Source organism: Primulina tabacum, chromosome 8, assembly GCF_025594145.1.
Source record: "Primulina tabacum isolate GXHZ01 chromosome 8, ASM2559414v2, whole genome shotgun sequence".
Classification (NCBI taxonomy): Eukaryota; Viridiplantae; Streptophyta; class Magnoliopsida; order Lamiales; family Gesneriaceae; genus Primulina; species Primulina tabacum.
In genome coordinates, this window is record NC_134557.1 from 37,663,574 (window position 1) to 37,687,463 (window position 23,890).

General features: G+C 35.9%; 3 protein-coding genes across 7 annotated transcripts; 2 read left to right on the forward strand and 1 right to left on the reverse strand.

The window, feature by feature from the left end:
• The first annotated feature begins 6,444 nt into the window (after window positions 1-6,444).
• LOC142554050 (uncharacterized) lies at window positions 6,445-13,405 on the forward strand. 5 transcript variants are annotated; one of them, XR_012822079.1, is made up of 10 exons: window positions 6,446-6,803; window positions 9,306-9,407; window positions 9,507-9,666; window positions 9,830-10,009; window positions 10,254-10,388; window positions 10,582-10,664; window positions 10,962-11,055; window positions 11,178-11,279; window positions 11,804-11,896; window positions 11,971-12,386. XR_012822079.1 is itself a non-coding variant. In XM_075664663.1 (9 exons), the coding sequence occupies exons 1-8, from the start codon at window positions 6,553-6,555 to the stop codon at window positions 11,271-11,273; spliced, it is 1,101 nt and encodes a 366-aa protein (XP_075520778.1). In that variant the 5' UTR covers window positions 6,445-6,552; the 3' UTR covers window positions 11,274-11,279; window positions 12,440-13,405. The 5 variants fall into 5 exon arrangements, 3 of the variants coding, with proteins under 3 accessions (XP_075520778.1, XP_075520779.1, XP_075520777.1); XR_012822080.1 differs by having other exon boundaries at window positions 11,804-11,852; XM_075664663.1 differs by lacking the exons at window positions 11,804-11,896; window positions 11,971-12,386 and adding an exon at window positions 12,440-13,405 and having other exon boundaries at window positions 6,445-6,803.
• LOC142554049 (transcription factor GTE2-like) lies at window positions 13,180-15,947 on the reverse strand. Its single transcript, XM_075664661.1, has 4 exons — window positions 14,151-15,947; window positions 13,791-14,025; window positions 13,533-13,670; window positions 13,180-13,440 (listed from the first exon to the last, which is right to left on the reverse strand). The coding sequence occupies exons 1-3, from the start codon at window positions 15,723-15,725 to the stop codon at window positions 13,612-13,614; spliced, it is 1,869 nt and encodes a 622-aa protein (XP_075520776.1). The 5' UTR covers window positions 15,726-15,947; the 3' UTR covers window positions 13,180-13,440; window positions 13,533-13,611.
• A 4,363-nt stretch (window positions 15,948-20,310) lies between these two features.
• LOC142554741 (uncharacterized) lies at window positions 20,311-22,167 on the forward strand. The gene is made up of 2 exons (XM_075665418.1): window positions 20,311-20,347; window positions 20,510-22,167. The coding sequence occupies exons 1-2, from the start codon at window positions 20,311-20,313 to the stop codon at window positions 22,165-22,167; spliced, it is 1,695 nt and encodes a 564-aa protein (XP_075521533.1).
• Window positions 22,168-23,890: the final 1,723 nt, after the last annotated feature.

The window sequence follows — 23,890 nt, forward strand, 5'->3', positions numbered from 1 at the left end:
GTCATGGCCAGTGCGGATATAGGTCGTTGTATATTTTGATATAAATTGCTGCTTGAGTTTTTCGGGATGTCCTATTTACGGGGAGGTCATGCCGAAATTTTTCTAGTCCCTGAGTTCCGTTTTAAAGTATTTTAAACCTTTTTCCGCTGCAGTTTTAAGTCAAACAATTATTGTTTGATCATTAATTGTCATTAGAGTAAATGAGCCTCACATGTATTCTCACACTTTGGTTTACTATCACTCTAGCTCATTTCGTCATGTAGGCTACTCATGCTTTGAATCACATTCAAAGTCTTGTATTTGTTCTTCTAGATATTGTAATTATAGGCTCCAAAAATAATATATACGTTAGATACAAGAATATGACCGTTGGAAAGTTTTTATATTGTTTCTAATATTGAAACGATAATTAATGTCTTTCTGGACATTTTACCCGAGCTTAACTGATTTTGCCATTTTTGTTCAGTTTTGCTCATCTGCTAAACTGAATATGCTCAACTGGTCATTCAATTTTGCTCATCTACTCAACTGAACCTGTTCAACTGATGAGGTCTGCTGAAATCAGCCTTGATAATTTTAGCTTGCGTAGAACTCGTATTTTCATTCATTTATCAGCATCTTACACTCAAATTCAGATTTTAACTTGTTACTATGATTTGTAGATCATCGTCTTAGCTTCGTGACACATACTGAATAATTTCATTTGGATAACTGAGCTTATCAGACAGACTAAAATACTGCAACTGCTCATGCCCAACTGATTATTTTTTTGCAATTAGTTTGGTCTTGCAACCATCAGTTTGCCTAGATAGAATCTGATTTAGCCCAACTGATTTGAAATGATTAATGTCCTAAATTGAGTTTAATGTTCAGTGGTTTTGGCGGCTGTCATTTGCATTACAACTGGGAGGTGTAATTGAAATAATGAACCTTACCAGATTTTCGGCTTCGCTAAATTCGAGTTTTATTTTTCATCTTGAGAAGCAACTTCACACTTAAGTAAATATGTAGAAACGTTGTGTTATCATCAAAATCAAAATTGCTTCTGTTTTTCAACCCAACACCACTTACAGTTCTTAAATCAAACGTAAAAGAAAACTTCGTGTCAATTGCTCAAAAATAGCTGGAATTTGAACATAATTCTTGCTTGAGTTTGGAATGAACTTGAATGAAATTTCTTTGAATATAATGAGAATTTATGAAATTTTTCATGTGATTTAACAAAAATTAGAGATAATATTTATTGGTGCAAATGAATACAATTATACTGCATTTCTTCGGCAATTCACGACTGATTTTCCGTCATTTAATTCATCAATTCCCCAAAAATTAAAGCGGATTTAATTTCTCAACTAACGGTTTAAATTCTACACTACTAGCTCATGTTAGGGTCTTGCCATCCCTCCATCTTTATTAGAAGTTTCGTTCTCGAAACTTGTGTTCATTTTATCTTCAAAGAGATACGGATATTTCTTGTGCATATGTTCTTCGATTTCCCATATAGCTTCTCTTTCGGTATGGTTAGATTATTGTACTTTGACTTATGGAATGATGTGTCGACTCATTACTAAGTCTTTGACTTGGATCTGAAATGTATTTCCTCAATTGCAATATGTGAAATACGTTATGAATTTTTGACATATTTAGTGGCAATGATAGTCGGTATGTCACCGATCCTACTCTTTCTAAGATTTTGAAATGTCCTACACATCGGGGATTTTATTTCCGAGTTTTACTGAATCAGACAACCCCTTTCATTGGGGAAAATTTTACGTAAGTCTTTTCGCCAACTGTGAACTCTATTGGTATTCTCTTTCTATCAGCCTAACTTTTCACTCAATCCTGAGTGTCCTTGAGTCTTTCTTTGATGATTGTTACCTTATCCAAAGTTTCTTGAACAGGTTCGTGCACAATGACGGCTTTCTCTCCTATCTCATCCCAGTAGAGAGGTGTTAGACAATTTCATCCGTAGAAGGCTTTGTATGGTGTCATCCCAATGTTGTTGTGGTAGTTGTTAATCAACACACAGAATTACATGGTTCACTAACAATATGTTAGCTACGTCCACGGACAGAGAAGAGGATGCTTTATTGCCTTTGGTATTCAGAAATTACAGAGTGTTTACTGCTAAAAAAAACCCTAGACCAGAAAGTGCCAGCTTAGGCCCATAATCAGACAGCCCAAATACCCAACATAGCATACACCGAGTCGGGGGCCTCGTTGCGCCCCCGAACCCCCAAAACCAGGGTGCTTCGCCCCTGGACCCCGACTCACTGACCGGGCAGCGAGACCCCCGTTAAGGGTCGCAGTAGGGGCTAGATAGGTTCAAGGCATATTCTAACAAATCTCCACCTTGACTTGAATTCTCTGAACAACAGGATCAGATGCACCATAACAGTACCAGACGACTCCTCTGCCTCAGACTTTTGCCCTGAAAAGGGCAACTAACAGCTTTTAACATTCAGCAAGTCCAAACAATGTTTAAACTTGCTATGTGGAACCGGCTTGGTAAACATATCGGCGAGATTATCAGCAGTACCCACTTTGTTCACCTTAATTCTTTTCTCACTTCTCAGAAAATGATACCTGACATCAATGTGCTTAGTTCTCTCATGGTGAACTTGATCCTTGGCTAAGCATATTGCACTAAGGCTGTCACAATATACTATAGCCTGATCATGGTGTAGACCAAAATCATTAACCAGCCCTTTCAACCAGATTCCCTCTTTTGCAGCTTCTGTCAATGCTATATACTCTGCTTCCATAGTAGACAGAGTTACTGTGGGTTGCAAAGTAGCTTTCCAACTAACAACAAAACCACCAAGAGTGAACACATAACCAGTCATAGATCTTCTACTGTCAACATCTCCTGCATAATCAGCATCTGAATAACCTGTGATTAAACACTGTGTATCACTTCCATAAATGAGACCAACATCAGATGTACCTCTAAGGTATCGAAAAATTCTTTTCACAGCTTTCCAGTGCTCCTTTCCAGGCTGTGCCATAAATCTGCTGACAACACTAACAGCCTGTGCAAGATCAGGTCTAGTGCAGACCATAGCATACATCAAGCTTCCTACTGCACTAGCATAGGGAACTCGAGACATGTACTCATTCTCTTCAGCAGATTTAGGTGCAAACGCAGTAGACAAATGAATATTTGCAGCACTTGGAGTATCTATGGGTTTTGATGTAGACATACCAAATCTGGATAATATATTCTGAATATAACCCTTTTGTGATAAGAAAAGTTTCTTCTGATTCCTATCCCTGTAGATCTCCATTCCTAGAATTTTTCGTGCAGCACCCAAATCTTTCATCTCGAATTCAGCACTCAGAAGGCCCTTCAACTTCTGAATATCAGACTTGTTCTGTGCAGCTATCAACATATCATCAACATATAAGACCAAATAAATGTAAGAACCATTTTTTAGCTTGTTGTAGTACACAACAATCGTACGAACTTCTGCTGTAATCAATCTGTATCATGTAGCTATCAAACCTCTTGTACCATTGCCTTGGAGACTGCTTTAGTCCATATAAGGACTTCTTCAACTTGCAAACATAGTTTTCTTTTCCAGGAACTTGGAAACCATCTGGCTGAGTCATATATATAACTTCTTCCAACTCTCCATGTAGAAAAGCTGTCTTCACATCGAGTTGTTCGAGCTCCAGATTCTGATGTGCAACCATTGCTAGTAACACCCTGATAGAGGTATGTCTCACCACCGGCGAGAAAATCTCATTGTAATCTACTCCCTCTTTCTGATGAATCCCTCTTGCAACTAATCGAGCCTTATATTTGATACCCTCAGCAGGTGTCATTCCTTCCTTCTTCTTGAAAACCCATTTACAAGTAATGATCTTTCTCTCTGGAGGCCTTTGCACAAGATCCCAAGTCTTATTCTTATGAAGTAACTCCATCTCGTCTCCCATTGCACTAAGCCATTTGGTTGACTCTGTACATGTGACTGCTTCCTTGTAGGTGGATGGCTCGTTAGTATCTACCTCTTCAGCAACTTGAAGTGCATAAGCCACCATATCCTCAAACCCATACCTATTTGGAGGCTTTCCAAAATTCAGCCTCACATTCCGATCACGAGCCAAACTGTGCTGATTAACTGATGATGGTGAGGGTTCTGGTGCTGCAGTTTCTGAATATGAGTGTTGATTTTCTTCTTCTTGCTGAAATTGACTCTCGTCTTGAATGACTTGCTGCTCCACCTGTTTCTCAACACTACTATTTTCTGATACAACAGTAGACTTCACAGTGGGGTTAAACATAGAGTTTTCATCAAAGACTACATTTCTGCTTAGTATAACTCTGTTCTCTGATGGTGACCAGATTCTATATCCTTTAACTCCTTCCCCATAGCCCACAAATACTCCCTTTTTAGCTCTTGGCTCTAATTTACCTTCACTTACATGATAATAAACTGTACAACCAAATGCTCTCAAATTGGAGTAATCTGCAGATTTACCAGACCACACCTCATAAGGTGTTTTGAGATTAATACCGGTGTGAGGTCCATGGTTTATCAAGAAACATGACGTTCTAACCGCTTCATCATAACCACCCAAGTCATTCTTGAAAAAGCGTCGATAAAAGACACAAAATATCTGTAACCTTCTAAAGATTCGACGCGAGAAGGACCCCAACAATCAGAATTGATGTAATCAAGCGTGCCTTTTGTTCTATGAATTGCTTTAGGAAACTTGCTGCGATGTAGTTTCCCGAGGACACAGTGTTCACAGAATCCCAGATCTTTTACCTTGTGCCCATCAAGAAGATCTCCTTTTGACAGAATCTGCATCCCTCTTTCACTCATATGACCAAGCCTCATGTGCCATAGTTTGGTCATATCATCCTTGTGAACCTCCGATGATGCGACAGCAGCAACACCTGACAGCGTTGAACCTTGCAGAAAATACAGAGTACCCCGCTTGACACCTTTCAGAATCACTTTAGAACCCTTGCAGACACATAGAGCTCCACCTTCACCTTTGAAATTGAATCCCTTACTATCTAGTAGACTAAGCGATATCAGATTCTTCGTCATGAGTGGAACATGCCTAACATCGTTCAATGTACAAAATTTGCCATCATGTGTCCGTAATTTTATTGAGCCAATTCCAACTGCCTTGCATACAGCACTGTTGGCCATAGAAACATTGCCCCCATCTATCTGCTCATAAGTTGTAAACCACTCTCTGTGCGGACATATATGGTAAGATGCCCCTGAATCAAGAACCCACACATCGTTGTGATGTGTTTGTTCATCAGCAACTAAGGCTATATCATCTTCGGAGTTGGTGCCAGATTCTGCAACAGCAGCAGTACCCGATTTTTCTTGCTGCTTCTTTTTCTTCGGACAATCATTTTTCCAATGTCCCTTTTCTTTACAGTAGTTACAGGTATCATCGTGTTTAGGGCCCTTAGAAACTGGTTTCTTGAATTTCTTCTTTCCCAAATTTCCCTGACCCTTACTCCCACTGGCCACTAACCCAGTAGCATGATTACCCAAGCCCGTACCAGTCGCCTTATGTCGCAGTTCTCTAGTATGAAGAGATGATCTAACCTCTTCCAGAGACACAGTATCTTTACCAACAATAAAAGACTGAACAAAGTTCTCATACGACAATGGTAAAGAGACTAACAGAATTAGGGCAGCATCCTCATCTTCAACTTTCACATCAATATTACGCAATCTAATAAGATTGTGTTCAATTGATCTAAGTGATCTCTAAGTTGGGTACCTTCATGCATTCGCAGAGCAAACTCCATTAAAGGCAGAGATGTTCACTTCAATTACCATTGAGTTCTAAGACACAACCACACAACATATCTTCGAGGGTTTGTATTGTTCTCTCTGTTTAGTCATCAGGTTGATGATGATAAACAGTACTAAGAATAACCTTAGTTCCCATAACTTGTTGAAAATTTTCTAGAAATGTTATACAAATATCAAATCCCTATAAGACAAGATGCTTGTTGGAACTCTATGCAACTGCACAATACTGATCATGTACAAAATAGCCAGCTTGTCCGAAATGTTGTTCATGCGGATGGGTATAAAGTGTGCAGATTTTGTGAGTCTATCTATGGTGATCCATATCCCAACATGACTCTGTCTAGACTTTGGTAAACCTACTACAAAATCCATTGAGTTTAAGATTCTTACTTGAAGAATTTTGGAATTCATTATTATTATTTTATTATATTTTATATTATCCAATTTTATGCAGATTTCAAATTTTATACGACAAATGTTATTTTTTTTTACGATTTAAAAATTTAAATTATGTTACTAAAGTTCACACGTTGTATATTGAATATTTGAAAATATTCTTTTATATTTTGAAAAAAAAAATGCATAAAGTGAGGTTCATATAATAAAAACATTAAATCAAATCGGATACCCGACCCAAACTACCTTAACCCGAAAAATCCGAGCTGTGCACACCCCTACTCAAAACATGCGATCGGGTTCGTTCGAACGTGATAAAAGCCGCCGCCGCTTAACGTTCCAACCTCTGGCGTGCAATTAAATGCTCCCCTTTCACCGGCGTGTCGATACTTTGCTCTTCCCAGTCCCATATTCTGTGCTCGTTCGAAATTTCCGATCAGACGCAGCGCTAGAATCCCTACGCAATGCGTCGGAAGCCAGAACACCGAACTTGGTCTTATACAATTACCCATCTTTCTCGGGGGCGTATGGGGCACTCTTTGCGCACCTCTACCATAGTCGACTCAACCTCCCTTGCCTCATTTTGCCCTTTTCTTCCGTGATACCATTCAGGTATGCTCTAATCAACTTCGTTGGCATCTTGAGCTGAGAAAAATGCGTTTTTTTTTTTATCTTTTCGAACTTCACCTTGATTGGTTTAAGGGAGAATTGACGAATATGGACTGGAGGATTTGGAAGGACGACTGCAGATGAGGACTTGGCATTTCGTCAATAACAAATTTGTCATGATGGAAATACATATAGGAAGAATTTTATGTTGTAATTTTCCAAGTCACTGTTCCAGGAGCAGCATAGCGTAGCCATGTTGTCGAAAATTGAGTTGATAACAATCAAAGTGACTCTATAAAATCTATGTTAGTACTAAAAACGATTAGATGAAATTGTGCAGTTTTAAGTACATGCATTAATGGAAACTGTGAAGTGAAATTTCTTAAAACAGCAAAGAGTTCTCTTCAAATTTTTACCGAGCTCTCTGGAGTTACAAGATTTGATTACTTTTACAATTTGCAACTATTAACCATTCGACTTTTGATTTAACTTAGGTTTTTTATTATAGTGTGACTGTGAAATGCTTACAGTGAACACAATAACACCATAATCACTTGCGTCTATACAATAAGAATGTGACTGATTCTTAAATTCCTTATATAACTACTCACAGAAGGAGTTAAGTTTCTAAGCCGTTTGACATTCAGCTATGCATTAGTTTTGTGCTTAAAATCAAGTGGGGTTTTCGGTTTGATCTTAGATTGCTTGAATGATTTGATTCTTTTGCGTGTATTCTATCATGTCTCGACTCTGAAACAATGTCTCGACTCTCGAATTTGGCTTGATTAACATGATAAACGAGCTTTTAACAAGCCGAGCTCGAGCTTTTCGCGAGCTTAATAATTTCAAGACAAATCGAGCTCGAGTCTGATGATAAAAGATCGAATCGAGCTCGAGCTCCTCTATCAATCTTAAACGAGCCAAGTTCAAGCCTGATACTGTTTGGCTTGGTTTTAATTGTTTACATCCCTATCCGTAGTGGTAAATGTACGGGTTTGCAGCGTTAATCATATGTATGTCTTCTAGCTCATTCACGACATGACTCTTTAATGTTCATTTCCTTCGAAAATTGTAATGTTACTATTCAGAACATTCTGGACCAACATCCTTGCTGAAATTCTTTTGACATGATAAATTAGTAAATTCGGTGGAGAGGATTGCATTCTTCAGTTTTATCCTCTTTTTAGTGCTTCAACGGCTAATCTGGATTCTATCTACATTAATACTTTACCATAAATACTTCACTTTACCAGAACTCTTCGTGTAGCAACACTAAGCCATAGAACACTTTTTTCGTATATTTGTTGGATTTTTTCACTAGCTTCGACCTTTGCCGATCTGTCTTTGTTTTCCAAGGTCTTTGCTGAAACCTTGATTCCCTTATCCATAATCATCACCACCATCTCAACTATAACTCATGCAGGAAATCTTCTTACCGATTGGTTGAGTCTTCTCCTATGTGGATCTCTAGTCTTCCTCATCTCTGATCCAGAAAGCATAGTACAAGGAAAAATATAACTAGTTACAACTCAAGCGTTTTGTTTTCAGTTTTACAACACTGTTTTAGAAATTATACCCTAACAGAATTAATCATGAACTTAAGATGTAAATTAACTCAATAATTTGCTGTTTAAGGGGAAAATCTTGCAGTGGGCGGAGGGATACAAAATATATTTTCCTGAGCTATTTTGAAGAGATTGAAGTCCCCACATTATATTATTTTGTTACATTGATATATTCCTGCTCGACTGGTCCTTTTCTCTGTATCATGCATGTTCTATAAATAAGTTTTTTTTCATATATGTTCTGTCTAGTTCGATCAATTAGTTATTGTAAACGTTTTAGTCATTGTAAAAATATAGATACTTAATGCCTCTGAACACAACAATTGTACGCATTTGTTAGGATGATGAATAATAATGAAAATCCATTTCCTTGATCAAGTCTCTCCTCCTTTCCTTTGAAATGCTCTCTGAACTCCGCTCCTTCATTCTTCACTTCTTCAGAGTAATGCTCACTCGCAGAGCGACAATCACCACACAGTGTCATAATTTCTACTTTCAACTCTTAGAACTGTTACATGATCACTTGTTTTTGGTCCAGCAGGTTAAATTGTGTTGGTGCATCAACACACTCATAAATCTGTCAATGACTTTTTGTTATACATAAGCTGTATTATTCTAATAATGCACCTTTATGAATATTTTCTGTTTATGTATGGCATTCATGTTGCTGGCGTAAAGGTGGGTGATGCAAATTATTCTCTCTGAAATTTCCTTATTTCTTGGGTTTGAGATGCATTGAGCGCTACTGAATATTGTGTGTGTTTATCTATTAGAACACATTTAAAGTGTGCAAATGTTGAAGTTTGTTGTCAGCTGTCTAAATTGTTTTAACTGGTAGTTACCATATTGATTTATAAATGCTTTCCATCCCTCATTTTACGAGCACGCTTCATATCTTTATCTTTCCCCTTCATTCTGGTTATTTATTCATTTTCCTTAGAGTTGAAGATATATGCATTGAAGGATTGAAGACATGCTATTTTTTAGATTTTATTGGTCCAAAAGGTTTTGCTTTTGAACTTTCGAAGCGAACATCATCCAAGTAAGCAGCACATCTTCAGAATTTTAAACCTTTACTCGTTTAGTAAAATTGTAGATTATGTACTTGATCGTTGACTGAATCACCAATATTTACTTGTAGGCTTATTGCATTTGATCATCGCCAATCAGCGCTCTCTAGAATTTCATCAAGGGAATACTTGGATTCAAACCTCACATTTCATGTCAATATTGAGAAGAGTTGCTCCACTGCTGCATATGAATATTTCTCTGCTTCACTTATGGAGACGAGATCAGATACTGTAAGTGAAAGTGCTCAAGCCAGATAATTTTTATTAGCTGTAGCCGATGCTGTCTTCTTAATTAAATCGGCTTCCAAAAACAAAAAATTTGTAGAATGCTTAGTCGAAGGGTGCACTGTATACATTTTTATACTAATGTTTTTGTGTTCAATACCCCAAAAAGGATAATACCATGTCCCTTCTAAATCCTGAAGAACGACAGCAGATGGAGATAGTGCTTAAATACATAGAAGATGAGGATCTGCGTAAGTGGAGGCTGCCTGATACTCAAGCATTTAAAATTGGACTAAGGGACTGGCGCTCGAAATTGAACTGCATGAGTAATCCGTGGATGTATCAACAGGTTAAATTGAATTTCGGTCAGAAAAGAATATTCATTTCAGACAAGTTCTAGATTTACCATTGTTCTTTGAGGGTTCATTTAATAGAATTGTTAGTAAAACAGTCATTTAACTAATCATTTGTAGCATTGCACCTGACAATTGATGCTAAAAGGAGTTTTGGGGTAAACTTAATGTTGCCATCTTTTTTTTTTCGTGCTTTTGATTGTATTTAATTTAATTTGCTTTACTTGTTTACATGAATAGTTGATGGAGATTAGCGCTTCGGACTTAATCAAGAAGGGGAAGGCCTATCTTTTACATCGAAAGAGTGATGCAAATATGCTGCTGCAAAAGGTTTTGAGAGTGCAGTTAGGAAGAGGTTTTTATGGGGAGTGCTTGGTAAGCATCCTTAAGTAATTTTCTTATTGTCATCATGTGCTTCAGTTAGTTCTAGTTCATGGTCTAATGATAGATTTCATACTTAGGTACTTTTTTATTGTTCACATGAGGCGCTAGAAAATTGAACAATGAATTTTGCTTAATTGTCTGGCATCTTTCTTTGAATTCTTAAGCTAGTATTTATCACTGTTAGGGATTTAGAGCTGATGGAAATTCAGAATTGAGTGATGAAATTGGGAAGGAACTGAGTAAAAGGAGTGTAGCTGCTGGGCTAAGGTGATTTACTTTGATCCTTTTTTTCTCGGTTAATTCTCTCTCCTTTTAATCTCCATGTTATGCTATATTTGTGTGCAAATGTTATTGCATTCACTTCCTGACGAACAAATAACCATTTATTTGGCAACTTTCTTTGCTAAAGTTTATTAGACTCAGATTTTCAAAACTAAGAGTGTACCAACATACATTTGAATAGCAGTATTGCCACTCGATGAACTGTGGTCCTTGCTGCAAAAGCTGTGTTGTTTCTTAGTTGTGAATTTATTATCATTCTTAATGTGTCCCCTGATAACACAGGCCTATTGGAGCTGTGATATACATGCAGCGCAATAATCTAAAAATGTGCCTAAGAACTACAGACAGCAGTACAGATACTTCTGAAATTGCCAAGGTTAGGATCGAAACAAAGTAACTAACGAATTCTGCTTGTTACATTTTCCCTACTAGAGGTTTGAATCAGTCCCCAGAATTATTTTTCAGAATAAACTATTTTGCACATGCAAACTCATGCAGGCATATGGTGGAGGGGGTTTGCCAAGTTCCAGCTCGTTTATTATTCGCATGGATGAGTATAATAAGTGGCTTTTTCACCGCAGTAATCATCAATAAGTTGAGGTAAATTTCAAGTTTGAATTACGAGGGCAGAAAATCCCATAATTCCCAACCTGAATTGTTTTTGCACAATAGCACCTTCTTATTGGTGATGCATGGATACAGGCATGTACACATGGATAAAGGAAATTTTTAAAAAAAGTATCAGGATGATACGTCAAGTGTACAACTATTTTGTCTTGGTGATATACAGAAATTAAATAAATCAATCAAAAGTTAGAAGCCATCAGATAAATTTATTACTTTTTACATGTCTACCCTAGAATTTTCTTTCCCTAAAACATTTTTTCTTTGCTTTATCTTTCTTCGATTCTGTTTTTATTGGGATGGATTTTGAGAGTTGACTTCTTGTAGCCTCCTTTTATTTGATTTATATACAACAATAGTTAAAACTTTGATGGTATCGACAGACCTCCAAGAAAGTAGGCTTTGATACTCACAAATGCGTCTCTCTCTTTCATACATGCTGCTTGAAACTGTTAACATTTTATATGTATAGTTGATCTCTAAGTGTTCCCCTGTTATAGGAACGAAATTGTGGTCTAAGCATGGATACAAGTAATTGCATGCTGTGAGGTACTTACACATCCAACTGCTGCTTCGAAATTTTCTCCATCCTGGTTAGTGGACTGCTGGGGCTGTTTAGGTTTCCTTTTGGAATAATACTGCAGTGCTAAATCAAAGTTTCGGCTAGGTGAAGCTTGATTTGGTGTCTGAGTGCTAAACCTCTTCTTCTATACTCTTAAAGCATATGTCAAAAAGGCCAATCTTCCCAAGCTATGCCATTTGATCAAGCCCGCCTTTACCAACATGACAGGACTGCAGTCAGAATGAGCTTGTGTACGTAAATTTTCGTTGCCAATCCCTTCAATCTTTAGCTTTTCTTTTTCTACTAGAAATTTGAAACCTGTGCACTAGATCTATACGATCTTAAGTGGAGATAATTTATTTAACTTGTAAAAGGTGTGATTATTTAGTCGAGTTTTAAGAACCCATTAGATAAAACATAACATATGGAAAATGTTACTTTTGTTTAATCTTGTTTATGATTTGTCTGTCATTATTGTGGACTTCGTGAAAAGAACAATTCTAGTGTTCAATCCCCAACGAAATATGTTTATTCTTCACGATAATAATAAGATTATTTATTATATGCGTTGTAGGGCCGAGAAGTATCATATTCCCCCATGTATTGTCAATTGGTTCCTCAACAAATGTATGATTCTTAACATGAAAAATATGTATCATAGAAGGTGGTGGTGTCATCTCACTTCTAGTCGGTCGCTGTCTCGAAACATTTTCAAAATTAAGCCATGTTTACAATTGTGTGGAATCTTTGGTTATCCGACAAAAGTGAACAGCTCTAATTTTTGCACTTTCCCAGATTAATACATCAATATGTTCAGAAGGATGGCATTAATACAACAATAGATTTGTCAATACTTCGCATGCGCTGTCCTCAATATCCAACTTTCTGATGTCAAGGTGTACGAAGACGTCGTGAGAGACTAGTAGCTCATAGGATTTTGAGTTGAGAGATTCATCCCCCCATTCCAAGATCTAGTTTTGTCAAGTCAAAAGCAAAAAATGTCCCCGCAAAACATAGCCTCCTCGGTTCTGACAAATTCCAAAAGGTGTTAAAATTGCGTATTTTGGTTTAAATAATATTGGGATGAGCATGACTATAAAAGCCATCCTCAAATTTGGTTTAAGAAACAAATCTATCACATCTTTAACTTAATTCTAATGAATGAAAAATAATCAGCTGGCCCCCACTGATACCATCATTTCTCCACCGTTATCGACCTGGCAAACACATGCTTGTCCCTCCACATTGCCAGTAATCTACTCTTTTTGTTGCAAAAGAAAATTCTACTTTCTTCAAATTAGCTCACAGTGTTCAAAAAAATACGAACTTCTTTGCAATAATTTGAGACAACAAAAAAAATCTGGTTTCTACACTTCTGTGGTAAGAAGTACATGGTATTTCATCAACTATTTACATTCATTCTCTTAGTTTTCCCTAATCTTTTCACTAAAAACTAATACCTTCCGAGACACTCAGCCTCAAAACAAAGGTTTGCATATCATCCCAAGAACCACCCCATCTCCAAAATAGGATAAGAAAACACAAAGAACCAGAAATCAGCTCAACCTTAGTTACCTGCAAGAATCAATTCACATTTTAGGCAACTGACCAAGGCCTAGAGTAGTTGGATGGAAAAAACTAGGTACAATAATGCCTTAGACATATACCTCATCAATGAACATCTGAATTTATAATAACAAAGAGGAGAGCCGTTTCCTAGTCCATAGCAGGATGCATTAACATTTGTCAGGACTGAGCATCATCTGCATCGGAGTCACTTCCAGAAGAACTCCCTGAATCAGAATCTGTAAAAGGAAGCTCAAACTAATGAGCCATGTCTATGAACATTTCCTTTTTGTTTATCTGCAATTCCAAGCAACAAATTCCTCAACACAATGTAGAAACGCAAGAATCAGTATCAGTACCACTGGAAGATGAGGAATCACTGCTCGAGCTGCTGGAACTGCTTGAACCACTGCTGGCATTGGCTCGATCATCTTGATCAATTCCGACACCAATTCCGACACCAGCCCCTTCATCTTTCTCAATCTCCACAGGAGGAAAGCTAGCGACTGGCATATCATCATCAATGTCAACATCTTCATCGTCGTGTTCTTTCAACTTCTTTCCTGATCCGTCATTCTCATCATCCATAGCTCCCTGAAAAAAATTAGCAACCTAGTTACTAATCATAGCACAAAAGAAAACTAATTTTGACAAACAGATAAATAAATGGGAAAACGTGGAAATCCTGCCAACTATAAAATTTGTGAATTAAGCATTACCATTTCCAACTCAGCAACTGGTGTAGATGGAGCAACTTCAGCAACAGAATTATTATTCATCATCAGTGCTTGTCGCTTGGTTTTACTCACCAGCTTCTTCCAGTTGGTCACAAAGCGGTCGAGTTCCCAAAGTGTCTCAGTATCAAGGGCTTCAATGTCAAGCTCAATTTCATCACCATCCTGAGCCAAATGTTCATTCCTCTTCCTGATAATGTGAACCAGTTGGGGCATCTTTTCTTGAGGCAAACTCTGCAATCCAATTCCAAGCTTCTGTTTTTCTTCCATACTCATCTCCCTCTTATTTTGATCCTTCGCTCGGGGTTTTGGCTGCTTGACTGTCCCCGGTCCTCCTCTTGCACCTTTGGGATCTTTAACTGGTTGAGAAAGCGCTGCCGGAGGAGAAGGATTTCTGTCCAGCGTTGGCAAATGGTTCGAAGATGGGGGAGGAGGATTCGACGCGGTAGAGGCACTTGAATGCGCTTGCATTGGCATTTGCAATCTTTCTTTCTTCTTGCCAACATGCGACGTCTGAACTGGACTCGCTTTTGGTTTCGTCTTCTTCCCTCTTACTGGAGAAGAGGCAAGAATATGATTATGATTGTTCCACGAACTGCCCTGTAAATCTTCAATGCCACCAACGTACCTTTCTTGGTTAACACTAAATTCTCGAGACTCCCTCACTCTATGTTGATTAGAAAAACTATCAATTTTATCTTGTATTGGCTTAAAAATTTCCTCAAACTTTGCCAGCATCTGCTCCGCCATGCCATTGACAGGATCCGCCTTCGGGTTATACAACAGAGCATTGTTGAAAGTCAACCTCACATCCGCAGCAAATTCATTTGGGGTAGGATACAGATTCTTCGATAAATTAGCTTTAACAGTACCTAAATCCATTGGGCACTTGACAATCAGATGATAATCGTGAAGTCCCAACGCCACTGCATCCACGGGCGCTTTGAAAACCCACCCACATTTCTGCTTCATTAATTTCGTCAGAATCTGCTTGCATTCCTTCATGAGACCACCGAAATCGATGGTTTTATCCAGGCCACCATTACGTAGATCAAACCCATTGCTCAATCTCGAAGAATCCTTAACAGAAGCAACAGGACCACTGGAGGGCTTGTTTCCGGGTACCTTCTTCGATTTTGCCTGAGATCTTGGGTTTCTCGAAAAGCCAAATTGACCCGAATCAATTCGATCTCGCAAATCTCGAACCAGATCCAACTCAGAGGAAAATCGTCTACGGAGGCCTAGAATCTCGGACTTCGTGTAGGAGGCGACATTGAACGTCAAATAGCTGCCGTAATTGAAAGCGTTACGGCTAGTGGAAGTCTGATTGAAAGAGTAAGCATCGTCGGAGACAGCCTGCGTGACCGCGGGGCAATCAACGTTCACATTCTGGTGACGGGCGACACATATGGCGTCGTTCAGGGCGGGGTGGTGGAATTGTTTCTGCTTTTTCTTAGGGTTCGGGTTAGGGTTAGAATCTAGGTGAGGATTAGAGCAAGGAATCTTCCCCATGGGGGCCCAGCTCGAATCATTCTGACTTGCTAACACGGCAGACGCCATAAATCGCACCGACGGCGGTGCTCAGCCACACCAACTCTCCGGCGACGATTTCCCCGAAAATCATGTATCGAATCGCCGAATTCTTCAATCGTAAACCTTCGAACCGAATCGCCACAAGCAAAGAATCAAGCTTTTTGTCGGCGAAATTCTGAACAAAGGCGTCGCAAGTACAGAAACGTAGCTAATATGGTGCTTAGGGTTTGTAGATTGAGCGAGGAACATGATGAGAGGAGGGCGCTTCTTAAAGGCGGTGAGATCTGCCCGTTAGTGTTTCGGGCAGATTCTGGACCGTTGGATCCCCTTGAGATATTGATCCAAGGGTACAGTTAATTTTGTTGGCTGGCTTGGGGGGTTGACCGGGACATCTGTCATCGACGCTTGAGATCAGGTCTCGACGACACGTGGCCAGATACTGAGCGCACGATGTAGTGGGTAAACGCATTTGGGTTTGGAGTGAATTTGGGCCGCATGTGGTGTGAATTTAGGGTTTTTAAAAGCCAGCAGGTGGGGCCCGTAGTGAGGGTGACGTGGACTCGGAAGACGTGAATGTGAAGAAAATTTGCTTATATGGTGACGTGTCGCGACTTTGAAGGAACCCTTGGAAGTGTTAAACCTTCCCCAAGTGTGGCCACTGAAATTACCATATTGCCTTCTCAGGATTTCAATATTACCCACTTTTTAATTTATTACTTGATAAAATATTATATTTTCATCATTAAAATTAGTAATTTATCATCATACACTTAATAAATCATCCGTTTTCAATTAATGATAAAAGATATCTGATTTTTTAAAAATATTAAAAATATTGTCGGTAATTTATTATATACATAATATGTGCATATCACACATATATTTTGATCGATAATTATAAATATGAAATGGACAGAGTAAAGAACTGCAAAGTAGGATAATTATCATTTACAAATGTATTTTGTTGTTATAATTCTATTTAATCATTTATGATAATTAGAGCCGTATTTGTGTTTGATGAGGCCTTAAGCGAAAATTTAAAAATATTTTCTCTTCTTGCTATAAATAATTCTAAAATTCAGTTAATAAATCATAAATACAATAAATACACTAGAAACAATATATCACATAAAAAAACAAGTCAATAAATATTTGAATTAATTACATAAATAATAATTGTCTAGCTATTTTAGAAGAAAAAATATATATCAAATTTGTATAATACAGTTTTCAGATCATTTCTTTGTCAATTAACAACATAGCTAGCTATTTAGTCTATTTTGTGATATTATTGATCGAAAATAAGTATTTATTAATTTCAACTTCAATAAGCTTCTTTTTATTTATGCAATTGATACTAGGATAGTTAACCAAATCTTATAGATAATATAATTATTTGATAATAAATCATTCAGTTTTGTCAAACATTGTAGCATCTAAAAAAATTGTTGAAGTTATATACAATAGTTCTTCAAGCTAGTTAAAGACTAACTTGTTAACTTCTTCAAACTTAACAAATGCCTCAAAGTCTCTTGATATTATTTAAAATGTTCAAATCGAACTTGAAGAAAAGATCGAGTTTGATCAATTATAAATAACAAAATAATCAGATTACTTTTCTTTTTATTTAATACTGGGCCAGAAAAAATTTATTTCAACATATCATCAACTCAAAATATATATATTGGACCTCTTCAAGAACCGAACCTTGAGACGGTGGCCTCATTGGCTTCATAAAAGGTCCGACCCTGCTGATAACACTGGTTTCTTTTACTTCAACTCTCGAATATAACATTTTCACAAACAACCATTTATAACAATAAAAAGAAACTATCTTACCATGATATTTTGGTTTCCCGACAAAGAATATATTAAATACCTATTTATTTGTTCATTTCTTGAATAAATTAATCATTAATAAAATCATATTTCTACCCAAATTTACTACCTCACGTTTTAATTTTGAATGAGCCATATCTGTCCGATACGCTAAATGAAAAAAAATAAACTGAAAAGTCATTTCGACTTTTAAAAAAAATATTAAATCAGATTCTTTTTTAAAAAATGTAATTTCATACTATTTAAAATTTCGAAATAATAATTTCAAAAAAACTACAAAAAATTTGCAAGGGCATGACGGGAAATCAAATATAAGAAAGTTTCCGGTGGGACCCACAATTTAATGTTATAAATATATTTGTATCTATAAACAAGTGAAAATCGAGGTGGCATATAATATAATATAGGTTGGCGTCACATCTCTCATGCGATTTCCATAGAAAACCACACTCAAAGGAGAATAGGAACCTTCCATCGAAAAAATGCGCATAAAATTCCGATTTCTCTTCTCAACCATCATCGATTTCCGATTAGTCGGCGGTAGATCTTCATCGTGAGTTTCCTGGATCCATCTACACGATGAAGATTTAAAGTTTTCCGCATACAACCTTCTAGATCGTTTGCGGAATCGAAAACTCGTCAAACTCCGACTTCTCAGCCGATGGCCACCGGAGGAAGATGATTTCCGATTGCTCGGCAGTTCACGATGTTTCCTGGATCTATCCACCACAACGAAGATTTGACGTTTTTTCTCCTGTGTGTTTCGAAAACTTTGCTAACGCCGATCGGTTCTCAGCCAACAACGGTTGAATCTGGGAGTTACAGCTTTGCAGTTGGTTGCTTCTGTGAATGTGAATTTGGGTGCATTTGAGGCAAATTTGATACGTCACACGCACGTTAAAACGTGGTTAGTTCTCCTTGTCCTCTCATGAAAAGTATAAGAAATATATTTTTGTATTGTAATATAATATTGTGTGATAATACAGGGAAAAATAGATTTCCAACCCAAAGATAGGGCTCATATTTCAGATAAATATTTAGACAATGTCAATTATTGAAAATTGAGAAATGTGGCCTTGAAATTAACCGCAATCTGTCGATCAACAATCGATTTGAAGGATACTTTGTGACTCATCAATTGAGCTCAAATAGAATGTAAGTTATTGATTAAGTAATTATAGTTTTGATTAAGTAATTATAGTTTACTTTTATCAATAAGTTTAGGTGTAGTATGAGGGGAAAAAATTTAAGCAATATTAATGCACCGACGCACGTGTTGCGTGCTTGTATAATATTTTTTATAATCCATTTGATTTATATTTAAATGAGGATCAAAATATAATTATAAGAAATAGCAATGGACTGCACTGTAATTTTGATATATAAATTAAAAAATAAATTGAAAAATGTAAGAATAAAAAAATGAGGATCAAAATATAATTACAAAGAATAGCGAGGGACTACACTGTAATTTTGATATATAAATTAAAAAATAAATCGAAAAATAAAAGAATAAAAAATGACCTCAATGAAAATTGAACATATGACCTAAACTCCAAGAAACAATGATTCTATCCACTAAACTACATCTAACTTACGTGAAAATTTTAACATTTTATTAATATAAATAATTATCAAAACAGACAATGACACCAAAATTAGTTACTCTAAGGGTCTCAAATTTAATAAAATAGTACAGATAAGTACATTTTTTAATTTAGATTAGATAGGTAGATCACATGTTACAAGTGCCTGCTTTTTCATTTTGAAAATTGATTGAACATATTGAGCGATTTTTATACGTTATTTGTACAATTTACTTCAATAATTATTTGACTTGGTAAAAAGTAAAAGAACGAACTGATCGTATCTATATATAATAGTAAAATTGTTGTTAATATGTTAAGTTCTCGTCTAAAACTTCATACTAAAATTTTTTTTAATATATCTTATATTTAATAAAAGAAAAATAGATAAAAGATATTGTATATTTATATCAATATTTTTAAAAATTATTTGAGGACAAATTAGGGTATGAAGTGTATGTTTAAAAATTTGAGTGCAAAATAAAACTCCTTTAAATTTTTACATTGATCGTATTATTTTATTAATTTCGGTTATAGCTTGGGTTTTGTGTTATTTTTATTTATTTCGTTCTTCACTCTCTAAAATATTAAATGACTATAAAATTTTTTATATAATATTATGATTTTCAACCTTTTAACGAAGAATGTCATCATGAATTTTTAGTATATTGATGGTTAATAAATCGATATTATTATTTAATTAAAAATTTATTATAATTATTTTTAAAATGTTTAAAATAATTAATTTTTTAATCAAAATTTTCATGTAATAAATGTTTTTTTATGTTTTGAAAAAAAATATTTATTATTAAAAATTTATAAATAAATAATATATGATTTTTAATATTGTTTTTAGTAACATTTAAACTCAATCAATATATTCGAATGCAATCAGAGACGGATGTATTCTAGGGCTGTACTGGGCCCAGCCCACTTTTTTATCCTCTTTCTTTAAGAAGAGAGATCGTCAAGCTAGTGAAGATACTTCAATTCCTACGGTCCTTACAATGCAACATCAATCTAGTGAAAGTCTTCTATTTCCCAATATCCAAATTCCTTCATGTTCCTCTCCTAGAGACGATCATCAGTCTTCGTCTACTTTTATTGAACGAGATCCAAGAAAAAGAAAACAGATATGTGAATATCATGTTAATGTACGAGATGAGATAAGACGTTTATATCTAAATATGGGGCCTTATCAACCAGATATGTTGGAGTATCCAGGTACAAAATTTGGAAGCCAGAATCGTCGTTTTCAGAAAAAATGGTTTCAGAAATTTTATTGGTTGGAGTATTCGCCTTCAACAAATAAGGCATATTGTTTCTATTGTTTTCTTTTCCTGAATGATGTTAATTCATCTAATATCTCGGCATTGGTCAATGAAGGATTTGACAATTGGAAAAGGGTAAACCAAGGAAAAACATGTGTTTTTCTTGCCCATATTGGTTCTGCAGCTTCTTCACCTCATACTATGTGTGAGAGAAGGGCCGAAAATTTGATGAGGCCCTCACAACATATTGATAAAGTGATGCATGCACAATCTAAAGAGGAAAAAGAGAAAAATCGTCTGCGTTTGAGCACCTCAATTGTAGCTGTTCGTTGGCTAGCACTTCAAGGTTGTGCTTTTAGAGGTAACGATGAATCTCTATCTTCATCTAATCGTGGAAATTTTCTTGAATTGGTGAAGGCTTTTGCAAAAATGAATATAGAAATTGATGAAGTTGTGCTTGAGAATGATCCAAAAAATACCCAATATATCGCTCCAGAAATTCAGAAAGAGATTTTACATATTATGACCAATAGAGTACGACAGATGGTTCGTGAAGAAGTTGGAGATAAATACTTCTGTATTCTTGTTGATGAAGCCCGAGATATATCTAAACGAGAGCAAATGGCCATTATATTGAGGTTTGTGAACAATCATGGGATTTTGACAGAAAGATTTTTTGCCATCAAAAGTGTTACTGACACTACCTCAATGAATTTGAAAAATGAGATATCAAATGTTCTTGTTCATCATGATCTCCATGTTAAGAAAATCAGAGGCCAAGGATATGATGGTGCTAGCAATATGCGTGGAGCGTGGAATGGACTTCAAGCATTATTTCTCAAAGATTGTCTCTATGCATACTATGTCCACTGTTTTGCACATCGTTTACAACTGACATTGGTTTCTGCAGCTAAGGATGTTAGTGTTATTTGGGAATTCTTTTCTCATTTGGACAATATTGTTAATATTGTCACTTCTTCTACTAAGCGCATTGCTGAATTACATACTGTACAGAGAAATGAAATTGAGTATATGTTGTCAATTGGAGAACGTGATTCTGGAAGTGGTGCAAACCAGATTGGTAACTTGCAACGAGCAGGAGCTACTCGTTGGAGTTCTCACTATGATTCGGTAAAAAGCTTGATAGGTATGTACACTGCAACTTGCAAAGTTTTTGAAGTTCTCAGTGATTATTCTCCAAATGGAAGAGTTAAGGCTGAAGTTCGGGGGATTTACAGAAACATGGCAAGCTTTGAATTTGTGTTTATTTTGCACTTAATGCATAAAATTATGAGAACAACAGATACTCTTTGTCAAATTCTTCAAAGAAAATCTCAAGACATTTTGACTGCTATCACATTTGTCACTACTACCAAAACTTGCCTTCAAGAATTTAGAGAATGTGGGTGGAATGAATTTCTTCAGGAAGTTAAAGTTTTTTGCTCAAGAAATGAAATTGATGTACCTGACCTTGATTGTCTATATAAGATTGGACGTTCCTGTCGGCAAACTACAATAGAACATCATTACCACTTTGATGTTTTTAATGCAGCAATAGATTTCATTTTGATGGAGTTAAATACTCGGTTCAATGAGTCATCGGTGGAACTTCTTTCTCTTAGTACAGCTTTAGATCCTAAAAATTCATTTGACTCATTTAACAGTGATGATATTTGCAAGCTTGCGAAGAAGTTTTATCCTGGAGATTTCACAGATCAAGAAATTGTTGCTTTGGAGTATGAATTGATACATTATAAACTTGATGTGATGTAGAATTTAAAGGTTTCTACACTTGTTGAGTTGTGTCAGCAATTGACCGAGAGTGGACGGTCAAGTGTTTATGTTATGTTGACTAGATTGATTCATCTTGTTTTGACATTACCTGTGTCTACTGCCACTACTGAGCGGGCTTTTTCAGCAATGAAGCATGTGAAGACGGCACTTCGCAATAAAATGGAGGATGACTTTCTTGCCGATTGTTTGACACTCTATATTGAACGAGATTTAGCTAAACATATTGATGTAAATTCTATTATTGATGAATTTTATGTTTTAAAATCTCGTAAGGCACAACTTCGTTGAACGATATAATGTAAATTTTTTTTTAATAATATTTAACTTATCATATTGACTTCAAGCCCTCCAACTTTTATTCCTGGATCCGTCCCTGAATGCAATTGTAAATAATTCAATTTGACAGTAAGATTGTTATCCTTATTTAAAATATTTATCTCAAATGGTATAAAAATTATATAATAATTAAATATATTCATTATGTCAATAATTTTAGATAATTATCTAAATGTTCATGCTAACTAATTTTAATACTACATGCATTGTACAAATGAGATACTAATATATAATGTGACGCTAAGTCATTATAATTATATTTAATTCCTATTTTATAGTTACGGTGTTTGAATCAATAGACAACATTTTCTTCAGTATGAATCGGTCTTATTTCATTCCAATTCTATCAAAAAATATCGAATAAATTTAAATCTGCAGCAAAAAAATGTTTTAAAATACTTAAAAATGGACATCTGGGTTTGAAAAAAATTCGGCATGACCTCCTCGTAATAAGACATACCAAAAATTTAAAATACCTGTAAAAGAAAAATGACTCGAGGACGACGACGTTGTATTCATAAACAATTATAAACAAGTACCGACGAACAAATCAACAATTCACGAGCAACATTTCAAAATACAATTAGCATGGCTGACATACAAATACATGGGCAATATCCCCAATAGAAAGAAATTAATATAAAATTAACCAGACTCTAATATATTAAAAATAGAATAACTCGGAGACCTCAACTCTAACAACCGAGAAATCTTATCTCACACACGAGCTCTACGGGCAGAATCTTCGTCTGATGTTACAAAACTACTCCGGAGATCTATCATGATGCCCAAAACCAACCACAGTAGCCCCCGTATAAAATACTGATGTTATGATTCTGATATGAAATAGTTAAAAAACAATAACAATAATCATAAATTATGTATAAACATATAATAAAATGAAATATGTAATGCATGAACATAGCTCAATAACAACATTAGAATATTAGCCAATAAACGGTATGATAACAACATTAATAATGCTCGAACAAAGACACAGAGGAGCTACATCGTCATGTAGTTAAACTGTCATGCAAGTATGCGAGGTATGACGTGGTGTGTCCAATTAACACTAACGATACAACAACAATGCACAATAAATAACGTTGTATGATGTCAATATTTCACATGCATATCACACAGAAAATGCATCAAAAAATAAACAATCATATTTTTTATCTCGAAGAGAAATGATGGATCGAGTGTGCTAGTGCCTTGGAAGGCATTTCGAACACTGTATTCTTCAATGAGCTGCAATAGCTCGTGTTCTAAGAATATTAACACAGATGAATTAAATCGAGTTTGGTTTAAAACCAAGCGAAGAAACTCGAAGTAATTCTTCGTGAAGAAGGCTGTTATATTAGAA